Source organism: Zophobas morio, unplaced genomic scaffold, assembly GCF_036711695.1.
Source record: "Zophobas morio isolate AGI-343-1 ecotype UQ-CSIRO unplaced genomic scaffold, CSIRO_AGI_Zmor_V1 ptg000026l, whole genome shotgun sequence".
Taxonomy (NCBI): domain Eukaryota; kingdom Metazoa; phylum Arthropoda; class Insecta; order Coleoptera; family Tenebrionidae; genus Zophobas; species Zophobas morio.
Window position 1 is genome coordinate 1,769,919 of NW_026972131.1, and position 19,857 is coordinate 1,789,775.

The 19,857-nt window shown below is 31.6% G+C and overlaps 1 protein-coding gene across 5 annotated transcripts in view; it reads left to right on the forward strand.

The window, feature by feature from the left end:
- Positions 1-19,857, forward strand: part of LOC135136700 (uncharacterized protein CG45076-like) — a 56,362-nt gene that overhangs the window by 8,634 nt on the left and 27,871 nt on the right. For 3 of the 5 annotated variants that reach the window (XM_064066107.1, XM_064066108.1, XM_064066109.1), the window contains exons 2-5: positions 12,709-12,753; positions 12,814-13,011; positions 16,839-17,057; positions 18,741-18,989. In XM_064066107.1, the coding sequence (XP_063922177.1) occupies positions 12,709-12,753; positions 12,814-13,011; positions 16,839-17,057; positions 18,741-18,989 (711 nt within the window). The remainder of the gene's footprint in view (positions 1-12,708; positions 12,754-12,813; positions 13,012-16,838; positions 17,058-18,740; positions 18,990-19,857) is intronic. The other 2 variants (XM_064066110.1, XM_064066111.1) reach the window with 2 other exon arrangements.

The following is a 19,857-nucleotide window of genomic DNA, read 5'->3' on the forward strand; positions in this document are numbered from 1 at the left end:
TGATTGACATTTGCTTTGAGCTGGATTGCCACTTTTCTACTTCATTTATTAGATCAGAATTATTAGATGCAATTTTTTAATCAAGCACACAAATGTTTTAATTTTGTTAGCATAGATAATTTATCATTGTGACAGATTCACAGATCATTGCGACATTATTTAAAAAGAAAATGCCTAAAATAGTTTTACTGCAACAAAAAATTTCAATAAAAAGATGTTTTTACAGTTTCGAAAAGACAGGCCCGATCTTTCTTTCGAAGAAGTAACTATGAGGGTCTCGAACATATTTTCTGTAATGTAAAAATACGCTGCAAAACAGGTTTTATTTTTTTTTTTCTCATAGGTAGGAACATTAATTGTGGCGAAAATTCTATCAACAGGGGACCAAAATTTAAAAACATCACTATCTGGCAAGCGAAAACCAACGGATTTTTTTACAAATTATATGTTTCGGAAAGACCTGCAACGACAAATTTGGCAACTTAATGAAAAAAACGAATATTTCACTGTAGATACTCTTTTGACATTATTCTAGGGAACAGTTGGAATTTAAAGGGGGGCGAACCACATTATACAAAATTCTTAAGTCAATGGGTTATAAACACAGGGAAGTAAATGGTCGCAAAATTCTATGTGAACAAAAACGTGTCGTTGCAGCCAAAATTAGGGGAAAGGTGCCTAAAATGATCCCCCTAAGGGAGAAATTCTTTAAAAAATACAAATTATTATTATTCATGTAAAACTGTAGCATTATTTGTAAGAACATTGATTTATCTAGGTAACAGTATAAGCCAATTGGTGATTCGATAATTATAAAAAAAGCTATTAACGTTTTTCTAGGACCTTACAAAAGGATCATTTTAGGATCCCCATAGGTAAAATGATCCCTCGGCATGGGCATAATGATCCCTTTGAATTTTGACCATAAGGGGACAGCATCAACAAGAAAAATCAAATCATGACATAACTGATAAATATTTTATTTCAATAATTAACAAAAAAATAAATTCTTAAAAAAACAATAAACAAAAAAAGTTTGAAAAGCACCGAAAATGCGGGGTGTATAATTTCTGGAAGAGTTTGAGACAATACTTTAGTCATCAGTACGTGCTAAGATAAGACTAATTTTGCCAAATGGGATACCCTCCAAGAAAAGAGAGGGCGGGTGGGCGGCCCTACTACTTGCTAAGATAAAACTGAATTTGGCAAATGATATACCCTCTAAGAAAAGAGAGGGTGGGTGGGTGGGGCTAATACTCGCTAATATAAAACTGATTTTGGCAAATGAGATACCCTTTAAGAAAAGTGACGGCGGGTGACTGGGATTAGTACCTCTTAAGACTGAGAATTTCCCAAAAATAGAACACGAAAATCCCTAAAATTCTTTTAAATTATTTAAATTTCCCCGTCTTAAGAGGTACTAGCTCCACCAACCCTCCCTCTCCTCTCTTAGAGGGTATTTCATTTGCGAAAATCAGTTTTATTTTAGCAGGTAGTAGGTGGGTGGGGCTAGTAACTGCTAAGATAAAACTGGTATTGGCAAATGGTATTCCCTCGAAGAAACTAAAGGGTGAGTGGGTGGGGTTAGAGGATATGCCATCTGCAAAAATCAGTCTTATCTTAGCAGGTAGTAGCCCCGCCCACCCACCCTCTCTTTTCTTGGAGGATATGTCATTTGCGAAAATCAGTCTTATCTTATTAGGTACTAGCCCTCTAACAAGATAAAGGGCGGATGGGCCGAGCTAGTGCTTGGCAAGATAAGGCTGATATTGGCAAATAACATACATTCTAAGAAAATAACGGGCGGGTGGGTGGGGTTAGTACTTGCTAAGATAAAACTGATATTTTCAAATGGTATTCCCTCAAAGAAAATAAAGAGTAGGTGGGCGGGGTTAGAGGATATGTTATCTGCAAAAATCAGTCTTATCTTACCAACTACTAGCCCCGCCCACCCACCCTCTCTTTTCTTAGAGGGTATATGATTTGCAAAAATCAGTCTTATCTTAGCAGGTACTAGCCCCGCCTAATGATCCGGGATCATTTTGCCTCAAGAAAAAGGGATCATTTCGCCTTAAGTAGCATATCCGCATTCAAAAATTGTAAACTAACCTTCAATTTTTACATGCGGTAAAAAGATCATAACTAACCTACGACTGAAATGTATCTAATTCTGTCAAAACAACTACCACCGCTATAAGACCTTTCAAATGGAAGTAATGGGCTTTTAAAATATATCTTACCTTAGATCAGAGGTGCTTATTTTACATATTTTGGCACAAAACTGTGCAGAATACACAGAACGCCATCAAACTTTCAGAAGGTACTAATTACAGAGCGCTTAATCAAATGACAGTTATGTTTGGTAGATGGAGCCACAAATTTTCTTACAATTGATGGGAATCATTTGACCTGAGGGGATCATTTTAGGCACTTTTCCCCTACTTTTTTGAGAACATATTTACAGTTTTTAAATTCTTGTGAAAATTCGACTTTCGTGTATTTGGATGAACCATGGATCTATCAAAATGGTCTAAAAAGCAATCCCACCAAAATTAAAAGTGAAGGATCAAGGTTTACCGGGTTGTTCAACGGGGTTCTTGGATGGTTGTAACAATTTTTTAAATTCAAAAAATAACGATAGAGACTATCATAAAACAATGGACTGGACAATTTTTCAAAATTGGGTGGTTAATCAGCTCATTCCTGCTTTGGCAAAGTTGAACCAAAAATGTGTGGTGGTATCATTCGGTTCAGTTGGATAAACCACCCACTTTTTTTAGTAAAAAATGTGAAATGCAGAAATGACTCTTTAAACATAGTGTTGAATTTGACAAAAAAATTTTGAAAAAACAGTTGTGGGATTTAATTAAATCCTTCAGAAACAATAGAAAAAAAAGATATTTGGTAGACGAGACACTAAGAGAAAGTGGCCATGAAGTTCTTAGATTACCTTCGTACCGTTCTCAATATAATCCAATTGAAATGGCGTGGGGATTTTGTAAGAACTATTACAACAAGCATATAAATTCTCAACCTTCATTAAAAAATAGGGTGGAGAATTTATGGCTTGAGACGCTTTCTAAATGTACTCCAAGCATGTGGCAAAATTTTTGTAAACATTGTGAAAAACTTATTTTGGCAGATTGGGAAAAAATATAGGAAATCTTTCGTACGAATCTATACCTCCTTTCATTATTTCGTTAGGTGAATCTGATTCAGAATTTGCATTTGAAAATGACGGTGATGATACAAATTTTCATAATGAAATAATGGAAATGGAGTGAATTGTAGCTTGTCGGGGGGTGATATTTTTACGCATCTTTCGTTCCAAATTTACTAAGGTAGTATGTGAAAAACTACCTGACGTACAACAAAATAAGTACAATTTTAATTAGATCATTCACCTTGTTACTTTGCACCAAATTTTAAGCATTTTAATTTTTTTTGTAATTCTCCATGGACCTGGAGAAGGCGTGTAGTAACGTAAAGTATCGGCAACAATGCTTATATTTCTGGCAGATTTTTTGACCTTTAATTTAATAAAACATAACCTAACGAAGAAAGTTCAGGGAATTTTTATTCTTCTGCATCGAATACCAACAAACTCACTAGATTTTCATGGCCAACCCTACTATATAAAGATCGTGAACGGATAATATATTATTGGTTTTTAATCCTAGCTTTTTGACTTTTAAATCCTATAATTAAAAGTGAATGTTGCCTTAGTGACGAAGTTTTTTTTCCTAATTACAAAAACGTCTACTTTTAGTGTTGAAATTATCAAAGTGGTAAACACATGCTCGAATGTTAAGCCTAATTTACCCCTTTTAATACGTTAATTAGTATTATATTTCACTCAGTCATTATTAGCTTATAATATCTATGATACGGTATATAAACAACCTCATAACAACCAGGGCGTTATGACAGGGTGTTATAAATCATAATAGTCTTTAATTTTTACATAACTTTATTGTTGCTAATACTCTTCCAATATTTAACAATATAATTAACCACATGAAACAACAGTGACATGAAAACGGAATTTCTCCACAATTTCATCATTCAAAATCGACAATGAAGTTAACTGATCTTGGGTATTCAGCCTTCTTCGGAATGTGTTCGAAATGTGAAAAATTAATCAGTGGTTTAGCTTCCAAAATTGAATATTTTCACCGCAATGAGTTAGGACCATATTTTTCAAATTACAAAAAGCAAAAATTTTAGCGAAATCGTGAAACTAAAACAAAAGAGTCGTAATGACTACTACAAACTCTCGGGCATTATTACCTTTGTAACTCCCTCGGTAAATAAATAACTATAATTTAAATTTTGAAAAAAAATATCATGAAGGTTAAAAATAGGAAAGAAAATCTAGCAAACAATACTTACGTCCGCTTCAAAAATAAACAGAATTTGACGACACTGGGCGAAGGTATAATTTTAGAATCAAACAGTTATTGCATTTTGTTTTGCTTTCGTTGTTTAATCGATATTTTTGTTTGTTATCTCAAAGATTATTACGCTCTTTTGATTTTCCCTGATAATTTGGATCTGTCTACGTCTGTGTTTAAAATAGACGACTAGTTGTATAATTTTAGTTGCATGTGCAAGATTGGCTGTTGCTTTTTTAGTAGGAGGTGCTTTTGACCAATAGTGAGCAGCAGTAAATACTCTAATATATTTTTTAGCATCTAATTGTCCACAGGTTACTAAGCTATTTTTGAATACCTGTTACGTCATTGTAGCATCATGAGAATTTTTAACACGAAAAGTTTGCGTAATATACAATACATACACAGAGTTTTATTTCTAACAAAATTAGAAGTGTTGTGTTAGGTTAGATACAGTGTGGAATTGATCTGTACAAAGTCTCTGCTGTTAAGTTTTTAAGCTTAACTTCACTTCACTTGTATTCGTCAAAGTAAGAAAAATCTAAAAAATACTTTTTTAAATGGTTCTTCAGATATTCATAATTCCGTTCATTCTGACAATAATTTTTATCACTTTGCAAAAATTATTAATTATCAAAAAGTTAATGATGTCATGAACAAACGAAAAATACAAAAAATTATTCTAACTTATTATATTAAAAACTTATAAAATTAAGCTGAAGATTTGTGCACTTCTACTAGTAATTGATATGACTCGAGGTTTTCTGTTGTAATCGTTCCTTGTAAACTGGGCCTCCTGAAGATTATTGACGAGTGGCTATTATTGTCCTCAGAGTCCACGACACTACCTGGTGCGCGATTCGCCAGATCGTAGTCGCAGATCTGCTGAAGAGGTCTATGCCTATTCGTATTCTTCCAACGTAGCATCAAGTCGTTCTGGCGATCCTTACTCTCGTCCGGCAAGTCATTCATATTCGACATCAGAGTCGGTAAATCGAAGTTCGTCTTCTGGACCAGGTTCTTATTCGTATAGCACTGAGCGTTCGTCACGTAGCAGTGGTGACGGGCCTGGAGGATACCACTCTAGCTACAGTTCTACTACTTCGGGAAGACTTCCTGGTGGTACTTCATATCGTCATTATTCTTACCGTGTCTAAACCAGCGCAGGGTAAACCTATTTAAAAAAATATATATTACGTTTTTACTAACTTCTGCAGCCAGTAAAATGTACACAAAAAAAATTCAGTGTAACTAGTAACACCTGCATATCTAATATAAAGTAGTTTTGGACGATATGTAGGTATTCAGTGCTTATAAGATCTTCTAAAGTTGATTAATCGCAACGTGTTACGCAGTCTAATTAACATGTTTGTTGTCTATGCAATTCCTGCAGTATTTTTCTAAAACTAATTATAGCGATTGATCAACCATGTTTTATTTTTATGAGTACTAAATTTATGTTTATGTTTAAGATTTTGGTATGTTAATTATAGCGCATGTTATATAACAGATTTTTTAGAAATGTATAGCTGTCAGTTTTAAATAATAAAATTTATGAACAAGTAAACATATATTTTTTTGTTATTTGTGTACGTTTGAAACTTATTTAGTTAGAAGGTGGACATAAAAACAAGTGTATAAGAAATATGGTCTACATAACATGCAAATACAAAATTTCATGGTATTGTAAATTTAACTGCTGTTCGTAAACAATTGATCTCTGAAGAAACATTTACGTATTTTGTAATGTGTTATTACAGATGTGTTGTGTTTTTTCAAGTATCCAGTATTCAAATCTATGTTTAAGTTTTCCGATTTCTCGATACTACACTCAGGTTGTCATATTGTACAGTTATTTGGCACCATTTTCTTTAATTGAAATCTACTTTGGCGGATACTTTTTTTTTATCTACCATAAAGTATACCGTTACTAAGTTTCTCTACAAAATAAGCGTGGTGTGCCAATTTGTTTTTAAGAATAAGCTAAGGTAAGCTTCCTTGTTAATGTTGGTAGAAAATAGACATTAGTTGCAAAAAATATACAATCGAAGAGGTCAGAAAAACGTTATTAGAGATGTTGTAGTGAAGAATGGCAGAAGATGATACATGTCTACCACAGTTAAGGTTTGATTACACACCAAACATAGCACACTGTAGAATTTTTGCTAACACTAATGAAAAAAAAGTTTTTTTATTTTTCTCTCTTATCATAATAAAGTGTAAATTTTAAATATGTACTCAGTAGTACGAAAAAATTCTTGAAATTAGTGAAATATTTCTTACAAAAAGAAGCTAGACACCGAAACAATTTGAGAGTGATGTTTTAGAAGAATGTAGTAATATAAAGAACAAACTGAAGTCAAAATTATTTTGTGGTCCACTGTTAATTTTAAAAATTTTTAACTCACAGTTAACTCTGCGTATAAATAAAGGTCTGAATTATTTTTAGCTGTCACTTAACTGTAAATATAAACCGTGCATTCGTCATTTTGATAAATTTATGATCAGTAATAACTCCTGGATTTTATGAGTAAACGATTAGCGAACATATACGTTTATTGAAGTTTATCCATGCAGTTCGATGCTATCAAACACTGCTTGTTATTGCATATTTTTAAGAAGGCTATATGTATACGAAATAAATTAAAAACAAGACTTGAAAAGAAGTGTAAGACAGTTTACAACCTATTTCATTATAGTCATCTAATATGCTGCTTTATCTCGATTTATAATGGAATTATAAGTTGCTTTTTACATATTTTTAACATATTTCACAGAATGGAGTCTTTCGTTATAGTACTGATTTTTTTTCCATATGCTTCTGTTAACACTTTTAATGCTTTATAGCTGATTATACCTTTTTTCGATAGACCTAATGAAGTTACTAATAAAATAATCCATTCTAGCCGATCATTTTATTGTTCTTTTAGAAAGTTTACATATATATGGCGGATATGGTAGGATGAAACAATTTCTTCAAAATTCGACAGACGGTGATTTTGATTCATTATTTCGTCTGGAATACTCCTTGTGTTTCTCTTGTTGCACGTTTAAAAGTTTTAAAACCCTTTAAAATTTGTAATCAAGTCATCCTAGGAAAGGATTTAGCATGTCGGTGACGAAACCACACTGCTAAATGTCAATAAATGACAAATGACGATTTTTAAGAAAATAAGTGCTGAAAATAGTGTTTAAGTAGGACCACACAAAGTGTGCAGGAAACAGTTGTAAGATCACAAGATGTCCGGGGACAGATATTCTCTGTATTGCTATTACTACTGTGGCCGAATGCGCTGTAGCCCCGTCTTGTCGTGATGTCGTGAAGAGGATTACACTGAATAAGCCATTTAATCACATGATAATTTTGTCATGATTACCTTCAAAGAATATAAGCCCTACTATTTGTCATTGACTCCTTGGAATCCAAATACTAATTTCTGAGGATGAAGAGGGTTCTCAACAGAAACATGTGGATTTTGGCTGTCTCAAATTCTCATATTTTAAGAATTAATATAGCCGCTCAACTAAAACCAGATGTCGTTTGTGAAAACGATTTTCTCCAACAGTCGGTCATCAAATAATTATCCAAAAACCACCAGAACAGTGCTAAATTTTTTCGCAATATTGCTCGGCAATTCCATTTGCTTTCCAATATTTTCTGAAGTTTTCTTATCTTTCAACCTACCACGTTTCTTCTTTTTTTTGTAGAGAGGAGGTTTCCTGGAACTTTGTCATCGATGTTGTTGGGAAATCCTTCCCGGAATTCATCTCAAGTCGCGTAAATCGAGTTCTCCCAGCACCTTTACTTCTGTCCATTTCATAAACGCTTTTTTCTTCAATGGAAATGCCAATTTTGAGTGCATACGCAAATACACAAATAAAGTTCTGATAGCTTTTGTGTTGCGAAATTCTGTTCGTAAAATTAGAACACGTTCTACTTTTACTAACACAAAATGGGCCATAACGACAATTCATGTATTACACGACCCACAATTTTATCTACAAATTTACTGCCACAATTCTGGCAATGATTATTGATGGTGAAAAACGGCCTTAACTTCTGATTTGGTTGACGTGCAAGACATTAAAGATTTTTGTGAAGAAGAAGGCAAATTTGAGCTGCAATTTGCGTCTAAATTAAATGTGGATCTTTTACAGTCTAACAATTTTAACAAAATGAAGGTGTCAAATTCTCTAAACGTTTTGAATCGAAATGTTAGTTGTGGAATAAAATTTGATGCGGAAGAGGAGAGAGAAGACAAATCTTCTCTAACGACAGTTGTTTTTATTGATGTTGTACATAGGTGGTTCCAGTTGATTAGTTCTAGATCAACTATTTTGGCCTTGAACAAGTTTAATATGGCTGTCTATAAAGAAAATATAAAATTCCTTCAAGGATTCCTCAAGTTATTTTTAAACTTAAAAGTCGCCCCTGACAAATTTGGAAAAACAGTTTGGAAGCCTATTCAAACAGGTGATATACTGACTACAATATCAATTTTAGACCTGAAAAACTTGTTTTTGAACGACAAAAAAAAACCCATTTATCAACATCGAGATTTTCTCAAGATTGTTTAGAAAATATATTTTCCCAAATACGGCCAATCAATTTAAATATGACTTAAAACTTTTATCAGTTTCTCAATATTTGGACGTTTCAAATAACTCAAGTTACGAAACCGACAAAACAACACCTTTAGTTGGTTTTTTGGTTTTATTAAAAACAATAACAGAAAAGAAAACGATGTTCCTTAAGAAAAAGAAAATTTAGCTTTACCTAGAAATTGGAATTTGCAGAAAAAAGAACTTTCTTTGAGAGAAAAAAATGCTTTGTACAGTTGCACAGGTTACGTTGTTAAAAGCTTGATAAAAATCAAAATTTTTGCAAAAAATGTATTGTTCCTTTGGTCTCTAAGAACAATTGTAATGAAAATTATGCAAAATTTGTAGCATTCAAAGAATATAAAACTGGTGCTTTGCGTTCCAAATAGCAATTTTAGTAGAGCAAATATTTTATAATTTGAGAGATTATTTAAAGAATAATAATTTTAGGAAAAATTCGATTTATCATTCAATACAATTTCCAACATGCTGCAACAGCAAAACAAAATTTAGTGCAAGAATGATAGTTTATCGTCTGAAAATCCATACCATAAAAGCTAAAGAAGAAATAAGAAAAAAACAAAGAATAAAATGGTCCAGCAAAAGCCATGCAATGAGGGATTTTGTTGAAAATGCAAATCAAAAATTTGAAAAAAAAATAAAGACTAACAGTTTCGTTGTCCGAAATTTCTTAAGTTTGTATTAAAACTATTTAACTGACAAATTTTGAGATAAAAAATAATGAAATATTGTCATATTTAGCGCAAAATCAATTCGTACAGGATCAATCTATAGTCCTTGAATAATGATTTTAATAGATTGTTAGCTTTTGATATCCTAATGGTGAGTTATAATAACAGTGTTGGAGTATCTTCGTACATAATTCTTGTTTATTCTACTTCGTATTTGATTAATTTCAATATTAATAAGAATTTCGGAAAAAAATTGTCTTAATTCCTGTTAATCAAGTTTTCCATAAATTTTAGTTTCAATATGTTGAAAAATTAATGCGAAAGTTTCAACAAAAAACACACGTTGCTACAAATTTATTCTATTCTTTCAGATTCTCTCAATATCCCTAAAGATTCCTTCAGATTTTCTCAGAATTCTTCAAGATCGCTGTGGATACTTTCATATCCCTGCAGACTGTTTCAGATTCTTCTAGTTTTTTCTACATTTTTCTGGATTCTCTCAAATTCTTTCAGATTCTGCCAGGTTTGCTTAGATTCGTCTAGATTATTTCTTATCCCCTCTAATTTTTTCGGATTCTTTTGGATTCTTTCGGATTATTCCGGACGCGTTCGGATTGTTTCATCAATTTTTTAATTGTATTCAGGTGGTTTTAAAACCGTGCAGATACTTTCAGATCGCTGCAGACTTTTCCAAATTCTTCCAGATTTTTCTAGATTGCCGATCTAGCAATTTCTCTCAGATTCCCTCAAATTCCTCCATATTCTCACAAATGCTTTCAAATTCTTTCATTTTCTTTCTGTTTCTCTCTTTCAGACTTTTTCAATTTTTTTTAGTCTTTCTGATTATTCCGTATGTTTGTTTCCAATCAAATTTTTTTAGATTTTATCAAACACCATCAAAAATCCTCAAGATTCTTCCAAATTCTTACAGATTCCTCCAGTTTTTTCTTCGATTCTATTTGATTTTTCTAAATTCTTCGAAATTCTTCAAAATTCTCTTAGATTCTCACAAGTTGACTTAGATTCTTTCAAATTCCTTCAGTTTCTTTACAAATCTCTCAAATTCTGTTAGGTTCCCTCAGACTTTCTAGTATTCTCTAGATTTTAATAATAATAATAATAATAATAATATTTGCTTTCAAATTTCTCCACATTGCCTCAGAGTCCTGTAAAAACCGTTCAGATTCTTCCAGATTCTTCTAGATTTTGCTAGATTCTTCGGGGGCTAATTATATATGTTCTGTTGAATGGGAGTGACAACTAATAATAGAATCTAGGATGTGCAAAAGTAAAAAAAAGACCTAATCGTAATTTTTTTTGCACTATTTTCAAAAATAGTTGAAAAATAATCAAAAATGTCAAAAGTGCCAAAATTAGTCTTATCTTATCAAATACTAGCCCCGGCTACCCACTTTCTATTTTCTTAGAAAGTATGTTATTTGCCAAAATCAGTCTTGTCTTAGCAATAATGGATCGTATGTTTTTCCTTTTGTTACGTCATTTATTATCTAAAATTTTGATTAAAATGAGCGAAAAATACGATAAAAGCATCTATCAGACAAAGAGCAAAAAATTTAACGAACGTCTCTAAATATTAATTAAAGGAAAAGGATATGGAGCAATGACTAGCCGTGTACTTCGCCAAATTAAAATTAAAATTTGTTTGGAATTAAAACATAAAACTTATCTCAAAAATCCGGGTTTTTTATTACACTACAAAATGTATTTATTATTTATGAACTCTATCAGTGTAGAAAAAAAAAACAGATGACGCCATCAGTGGCCAAAGCTACGATAAGATGATACCCATAGATAACCCTCACCATACTGAGCCAACTGGGCACATTGACACCACTGATCTTCTAAGAGACATGAGTGGGGTTAAATTCATCGTTTTGGTCGGCGGACTGTTTAAAAATAGGTTGTAAAATGGGAACTGAACTGCGATGTGAACGAGTAATTCACTTTGTCAGCACAGCAAAGATAGGGTGTCCTAATAAAATAACCTGGATTTTTAATAACCATCTTCCGTCTTCTTAATTTAACGTTCTGGGATACAAATAAATCTAAATTCAATATGGAATCCCACTGCAAAAGTTGAAAGTTGAAAATTAAGTAGGATTTGAAATGTTTTTTTTGTAAAAATATATAGGTTAATTGATACAGATATGTAAAGATCCATTTTTTTACTCTAAAACTACGCGATTGCGTAAAATTTTGCACTCATCCAACTACGATTTCCTAAGTTTGGAACAAAACTACACTGAAGTTATGATAATTTTGGAAATTTCAGGAAATTTTTCGCATATGCTAAAATAAAATATTATTAATAATCTAAAATGATGATTGTTTATGTTAGAACTTTTTATTCGTTGGATGTCTGCCTAAATGTATGTATAATATATGTAACAGTTTTTATTAGAAAACTTATATTTTTATAGGTCACTTTTTCCATGCTCATAATTTGGCATCGGTATGCAAAACAAATTGGCTTAGATTTGTAAGTTCAATATCCTTTAAATTTAACGACTTATCACACTTGTGTTTTTCAATGTCTTTGAAAAATACTAGATTACTACAAAAACAAGATATCATTTCTAAACCTTGGCATTTTTATCGAAAAATATTTGCCCTGGTGATGTCGTATAATATACTATTTCTTAATTTCTCAATTAAGAGTAGTGCTTTTATGACACTGGCAATAGAAGGGAAGAGTGGACGACGTAGAAGAGTATTTTTGTCTTTTAGTTTCGTAGTTTGGCAACTTTTTTGGCAAGAAGTCAAAAAAATCTAGGGTGTTAAATTTCAAATTATGCAGCTGAGTTGCATAACTTTTAAACACCTGCATAACTGAAAATAGCCCTAAATTATGACCCCAAACGAGTTATATTTTGTTAAAAAATTTGCATAAAATGGGTAAACTTTCACCCCCGCATGTATTTTGTTTATGTGTGTACATTGTAATAATAATTTTTTTTTCTTTCTTTTATGTCATCTTCTTGGACTTTCTTCCGAGGTAGCCTGCATTGTCTAGACAAGTGAGGATTCTTCCAGGGCTTGGCAAAGTAAGTACATTATTAGTTTAATTTACAAATAACCTCGTACCTCTTTCTGTTTGGTTTCAGGTTCATGTCGTGCATTCATACGACCGAATAGTACCTTATGTTGGTCACAAGAGACTGACAGTTGTAACACTGCCACCAAAAATTTACTCCACAAGGTCTTCAGTTCTTCAAAGGGAATATGATTGGATAGAAAGCAAAGTTAGGCCTTGGGTTGCATATTCACCAACTAATCGCTACCTCAACTCTGATTCTACTGTGGTAAGTTGAATGCTTGGAATTATTAATCCATTCAAGTTTTAAAATTGTGACATATTTTTTAAAATATTTTTATGCAATATTTGTGATATTACCGTTGTTTTGTTTACAAAACAAAATATTTTTAGTACTTTTATAGTACTTCAATTTTAATATTATTTTTATCTGCCGATAAAATTAGTTTTTGATCACCGCCGTTTTCAATTATCTTTAAATAAAGACAACTTTTCGTTTCTAAGTGAAACTATACGTTGTTTTATTGTACTTATATCTAAAAAGTCACAAATTTTATATAAAAGAGGAAAGTTGCCTTTATTCTGAACTTAGCTAAACGACTTTTATTTTTGTCGATTTACTTGTGTAATTAATTTTTTATTCAAGTAATAATTTTGAAGTTACTTAATCGTTCATTGAAATCGATCAATAACTTGCATTTTTCGTTTTTTTTTTACAATTTTCATGGATAAATTTTTGATTAACATTTGGATGGTTCAAAGTGTAATAACACACTTGAGCTTATAAGGTCGGACCTAACTTGACTATAAACAAAGTTATATATAAGTTATTAAAAACAAACTGACAATTCAAATCATTCAACCATCGTAAAAAGGATTCTTTTAAGTCTTCGGGAAGTGATGTAGTCGGGTTCAACTGTATCATCCAAGTTCTCTAAAGTAACATTTTCGGCAGTAAAAGTACAGGTGACACAAACCCAAGTGGGTCAAAATTTTGTTGGTGATGAACAAAATTAGCTTCTTCGTGGAGTGGCAACTTTACCCATCACAGTCCAGCCTAGTTTAGTTTTCATGGAAACTAAACCACATTTTAGAATATGTTGTTCACCACAGAAGAGTTTTCCTGCTATATATATGGGCATCGATTAAGATATCGATGGGTTTTTGGCTTCTGTCGTTGATTTTGATGTTAAGGTCTTGCAGTTCTTTCATCTATGGACTATTTCGTACACCCAATACATTAGTCCAAGGCTTCAAAATGACAAGTGTGATTTTCCAAATAGACACTATAGCATGAATAAGTTCTTCTGTTCTAAGGATTTCGTAACCGATAGCTGAAACAAGAAGAAAGATATATATTTTTTTTAATTTTCCAAAAACTGACATACTTTATCTTGACGATTTTGAAAAAGTAGTAGGAATTTTCGACGAAATAAAGTGGAAATAAATTCTAGAGATCGTAATCTACAGAAAAATCTCTTCAGGTAATGAAAAATTGAGATTTTTGAAAATTTGTCTAAAAATTCCCAAAAAATTCTGGGATGTATAACTTCACAGTCTGAATCGAGAAACACAGAGAGTTCCCGATCAAGATTTTGGAAATATTCGGTTTGATAGACATTTTTTTACATTCTCAAAAAATGCCATTTCACATTGTCGATTTTGGAAAAATGGTAGGAATTTTTTACAAATTAGAACCGAAAATAAATTCTGAAGATTGTAATCTACAGAAAAATCTCTTTGGGAAAATTTCGAAATTGGTGAAAAAAGGTCAAACACTTCATAAAGAGTACCTACTGAAAATTTGGCTAAAAATCCAAATGACATCTGAGGTATACATAGTTTTGAACGAGCTGAATCGAAAAACACAGCGTATTGATTGTTCCAGACCAAGATTTTGGAAATATTCGTTTTGAAGGGTAATTTTTTAATTATCAAAATAAATAAAATAAAATAAAAATTAGAAAAATTGCCTAAAAATCTACAAAAATCCTGCGATATAGATTTCCACAAGCTGAATCGAAAAACACAGCGTGTGGAAAGTTCTAGATCAAGATTTTGGAAATGTCGGTTTGAAAAGCTTTTTTCCTAAATTTTCAAAAATTTGTCATATTTCATCCTGACAATTTTGGAAAAATGGCAGGAATTTTCGAAGAAATGAAGGGAAAATTAATTCTGGAAGTCATACTGTACAGAAAAATCTCTTTAAAGGATATATTGTTTGGCAAAATCAGTCTTACCTTAGCAAATACTAGCCCCGCCCACCCGCCCTCTATTTTCTTAACGGACTGCACACCTAGAGTCTCTAAAGATCGGAGTTCTTCTAAACTGACTCCAAAATGACAACTAGTCACGAATGTCACTACCAAATTTTCTAAATTCTATCTGAGAATACTTTAGTACTGATAAATTAACCTGCGTTTCCACTTTCATTTTTAGAGCTGAGAATTTACACATGTCCTCATCCATTTTTGCCATCTCAGAATCGAAATCGACATCTTCAGGGTCTTGATCAAATAACAAGTTGAGGTATCTCTGATTTAACTGACTATTATTCTTCATTTTCTGTTCGAGGACTTGTATATTGGTTCTTACTTGATTCATGTCTGGATTTTCTTTAGTGAGAAGTTCATTCGTTGTACCGAAAATCTGGGTAAATGAGGTTCTTATGATCTTCTTCATGTTTTGAATATTGTCACAAGAGCTCTATCAAAGAGAAAAAAAGGCTATCCCAATGATATGAATACGTAATGACGACCTGTTATTACAGTATTTCACTAGTAGAACCTTGTGATAGTGAAGACGAACTCCGGATCATAGAAAAACCTTTTTTTTAAGTATTTTTTTATTGACTTCTCTTGATTCCACGGAAAATTAAATTTGTTTCATTGCGATGGTCACTAAAATTTCTTATTAATTCATGTAACTTATTAGTGAATGTAGAAAATGGAAACTTATTCTGAAAATTATCAGCGTTTGCATTGTCGTAGATAGAATTGGCGTGTAATATTGTCCAGAGTTTTTATAAAGAAACTCAGTTCTGTGGATTTGCCATCAAATATTGGAATAATGTCAGAATGAACTCTTGTAATTCAGGTATTTTTATTATATAGAAAAACGGGACAGGAAGAAAATTAGGGATTAATTAAGAATTTTCTAGAAAATTACTTCAGGACTTTTACTCTTTTCGGTAGTTGGGAATTCTGACACTTACAACAATGCCGTAGTATACTTATTGAATACTGGGTGAACACTTAAAAGTGATTTTTTTTTACGATCGAAAACTCCCAATATTCTGCCGACTGCGCCAGTTAAGTTATGGGACCTTTGTACTTAAAAAAAAAGGTTTATTTTCAAACGTCATATAATTGACAATGTTTGATTTAATAAGATTTTTTTTATATGATGCTAATAGAGCGTATGTATTTTTATTTACAAATAAAATAGGACAACCACACTTATGTTGTCCAATGAACCAACTGACCAAACCTTTATTATTTTGTTTTTCTCATTATAACTTAACTGGTTAAGTTAGGTCCGATCAAACTACTAACCAATAAAATCCACGAATGGCTACATTAACAGCAAATTCTGTTCAGCTTTAGATTACAAAATATATAATATATGTAAATAGTAAGTACTAATTTAAATCATGTAGAATCCATTTCGGAAGAATAGTGTACTATTACATACCGAGGTGGAAAGTCATTCATTACTTTCGAGCAAGGAATGAAACTTTCCTCAAGGTTTGTGTACTATTTTATTCACAATCGTTCTAACTAGCTTGAAAATAAAATCGAGTTATCTGAAATTTATAGTTTGGAAAGATTGTGAATAAACTTATTTTTCCAAATGAATCAAGAAAATTATAAAAAAGTCTCTCGCTGGACAGTAAAAACTAAAGTTAGTTTGATCTCTAGGATTAATGTGTTATAATTATGAGAGACAAGATTAAATATTATAATAATACTGCACTTAATTCTGGAGATAAATTAAAACTAAATATATATTCCATATATTATCTAAAATTTAATGTAATTAATGCTTGTAACGTAAAGCAGTAATTATTATCATTAATGATATTTGCCTTTTCAGAGATATGTTTATGTTAATAACCCATTAAGAGGATTAAACTATCGTGTTACATATAAACCCTCTGAATATTACAACTACTACAGGATAATTCGCCCGTTGAGTTCATACGATGATTATTGGTCAACTTATAGGCATTATTATCATTATTGGCCAAGTTATTATAAAACTTATAGCAATCTTGATGATTTATCACTTTATCGACCTCTTAAATTAGCACGTGTAAGTATGCATTATGTGTTATTACATAATAAAATTCATAATTTTTGCAAGCATTTGGTTACAAAGTTTTTCACTCAAATTAATGCATTTCTTCGTAAAGTTAAATACATATGTATATGTGATCATAAATTTTCATTTTACTAACTGCTTTACTCTAAAAATAAAATAGTTTTGCGCCTTACGTATTACCGAAGCATTTTTTTTCGTGCAATTTTCAAACGAAAAAGTGTTAAGTGGGTACAGATTTTTAAGAATATATATATGTAAAAATTGTCATGTGGTGCAATCAAAAAGATATATTTGTTTTTTGTTGTATTTTTTATTTTACATTGATATCTTCACATAGGTAATATGCAATTTAATTACCAACATACATTTTTGTCCAGTTTTCATCTTCCTCCAAATATCTCTTCCATATATTCAATTTATTACTATCGTAACGTGATATATACTCTATTTTTTCTTCATACTTTTTTCGTTGCTTTTATTCTTTAAAACTGTTTTGTTTGGTAGTCTAAGATATTTCAGAAATCATCTTAAAAAATGTTTACCTACAATTTTATTAAAGACTTTCCTGATCGAAAGCTGCTTGTATGTTTTGACTCTGTTCATGGTCCACCCAGGCTGCATTAAATTCAATTCTTTCTGGATATTTTGTAAAATTTTGTTATTAGAACTTCTCGAATAATTAGTATCCTCTTTCCGGCTGGTTTCTTTTTAATCATTCTTTAATTTTATTTTTTCTTTGTGTTTGTCTTTTGAGATCCGCTCCTGTCTCACTTTTAGTTTTTTTCAAGTCTGTAATTTTTAATATACTATGCACGATGTTTCATTTTCAACTTATTCGGTGAAATTATTATTTCGGAAACAAATTACAAATATGATAACAGCTTTATAAAGGCCGATTTAGCGCATCATGTGACTGACCGTAGCACTTCGCGTTTTCACGAAAATGAATATAATTTTTGTGTTTTAAGCGCTTTTTGCAACTAATTGCGTTTTCATAGTTTTTTGGAAAGTTTGTTGTTTCCTCGATACAGTAACAAAAAACTTATATCAGGTTAAAAAATTTGAGTAAAAAAATATTGTGTTACTATTTTGAGGAAACTATAAGTTTTTCAAAAAAAGGGTGAGAAAGCAGAAGTCATTCCATTGAAAATTAAAACTGTCTTTATTTCCAGTGAAACCGGAAGGGCTACGTTCAGTGTCAGTGTTAATTTGTGTCCTAGTAATTTTGATGAGTCTGTTAAGATAAAACTGATTTAATGTACGTAGGTTTGTTACAAATTTTTACATACAAGGTTATTCGGGGACACTAGCATTGCACTATGTGTGAAGATTGTAGAGATATATTCTTATAGTTTTTTCGCTACACTAAAAACGAAAATACAGCTATTTTAACGAAATATGAGTTTTAATTACCTATTCAGTTATTTCACTTCGTGATGGAGATGTACTAAATCCTCAGAGTTCACTTTCTTTAACGAAAAAATATAGGAATTTTAAAAGTGAATCAAATTAATACGTGTTTATATAGAATATGTATGTACCAAAATTTCACGTTTCATCATAAATGTATGTGAGTAACTTTGCCATAGCTTCTTTTCTCAGAAAACCCATAAACCGAGTCATCTATACATAATTTTATATTTCTTTATTTGTGACAAATCACGTTATTTTCAGAAATATACTTCTTTAACGGGATATTACCCAGATTATTATAAATACTCTTGGCCGCTATCTTACTGGCCTTACTCTAATTACTACATTCACTATCGGCCAGAGTATAGATATTCAACTTTATATAACGACTTCTGGAGAAACTACGTAACTTTGACTGCTCTTTCCCCAAGAAGGTCACTTTATTGGCTGAAATATCACCCTATGTATATGGGTCGATTATCACCTAATGTACTTGAGTATTTGCAAAGTGTAAGTATGTGATCTAAATCTGTTTATTTGTATCCAGTGTTGGGACAGTATGATTTAAAAATAAGAAATATCTTGAAATATTGTTTTGCAACAAATATCTCGCTTATAGTTTGCGATACTAACATGGAGTAAATGTATTTATTGAATAGTTTTTGAGATAATAAGTTTAGTAACTATTCATCTACTTTGCGTCAACGCTGACAAAGTATCTAATGTTAATATTTTAAAAGCAGCTGTGATTGTTGGAATGGATAAATGGATATTTTGTTTATTTTTTGTTTTTATTATTACAACAACAAAAAAATCAAAAACACATAAAAAAGAGAAATTTGAAGAGACACTACCACAAGAATGCGGGAGTGTCAATGGGCGACAAAGGCAAAGAAAAAGGGGAGAACAAGCGAGAGAATAGTAATGGGAATTCGAAAAGAAAATTGAGGAAACCGAGATAAACATAGAAAAGGAAACAAAAGAAAAAGGAGATGAAAAAATACTTATAGGAGGGGATTTTAACGCAAGACTGGGCGATAAGGAAACAAAAATAATAGACAAAGAAAAGGGAGAGAAAAGAGGATCAAAAGATAAGGCAAATATCAAAGCAGGGAAAATATTGTGGAAGATAATAGAAGAAATTGGGACAGTTTGCAACTTGAAAGTGAAAAAGCTCTCTCTCAAAAACAAAGATAGAATAGCATCTTTCAAAATTACGATCCGACTTTAGGACAAAGACAAAATATTGAAAGAAAATTTTTGGCCTAATAGAATAGTACTAAATCGGTATTATTTTCCAAAAGAACAGACAAACGATCTTTCCCAATACAAAAGAGAAGAGACAAATATGACAACTTTTTAAGGACAACGGCAAAAA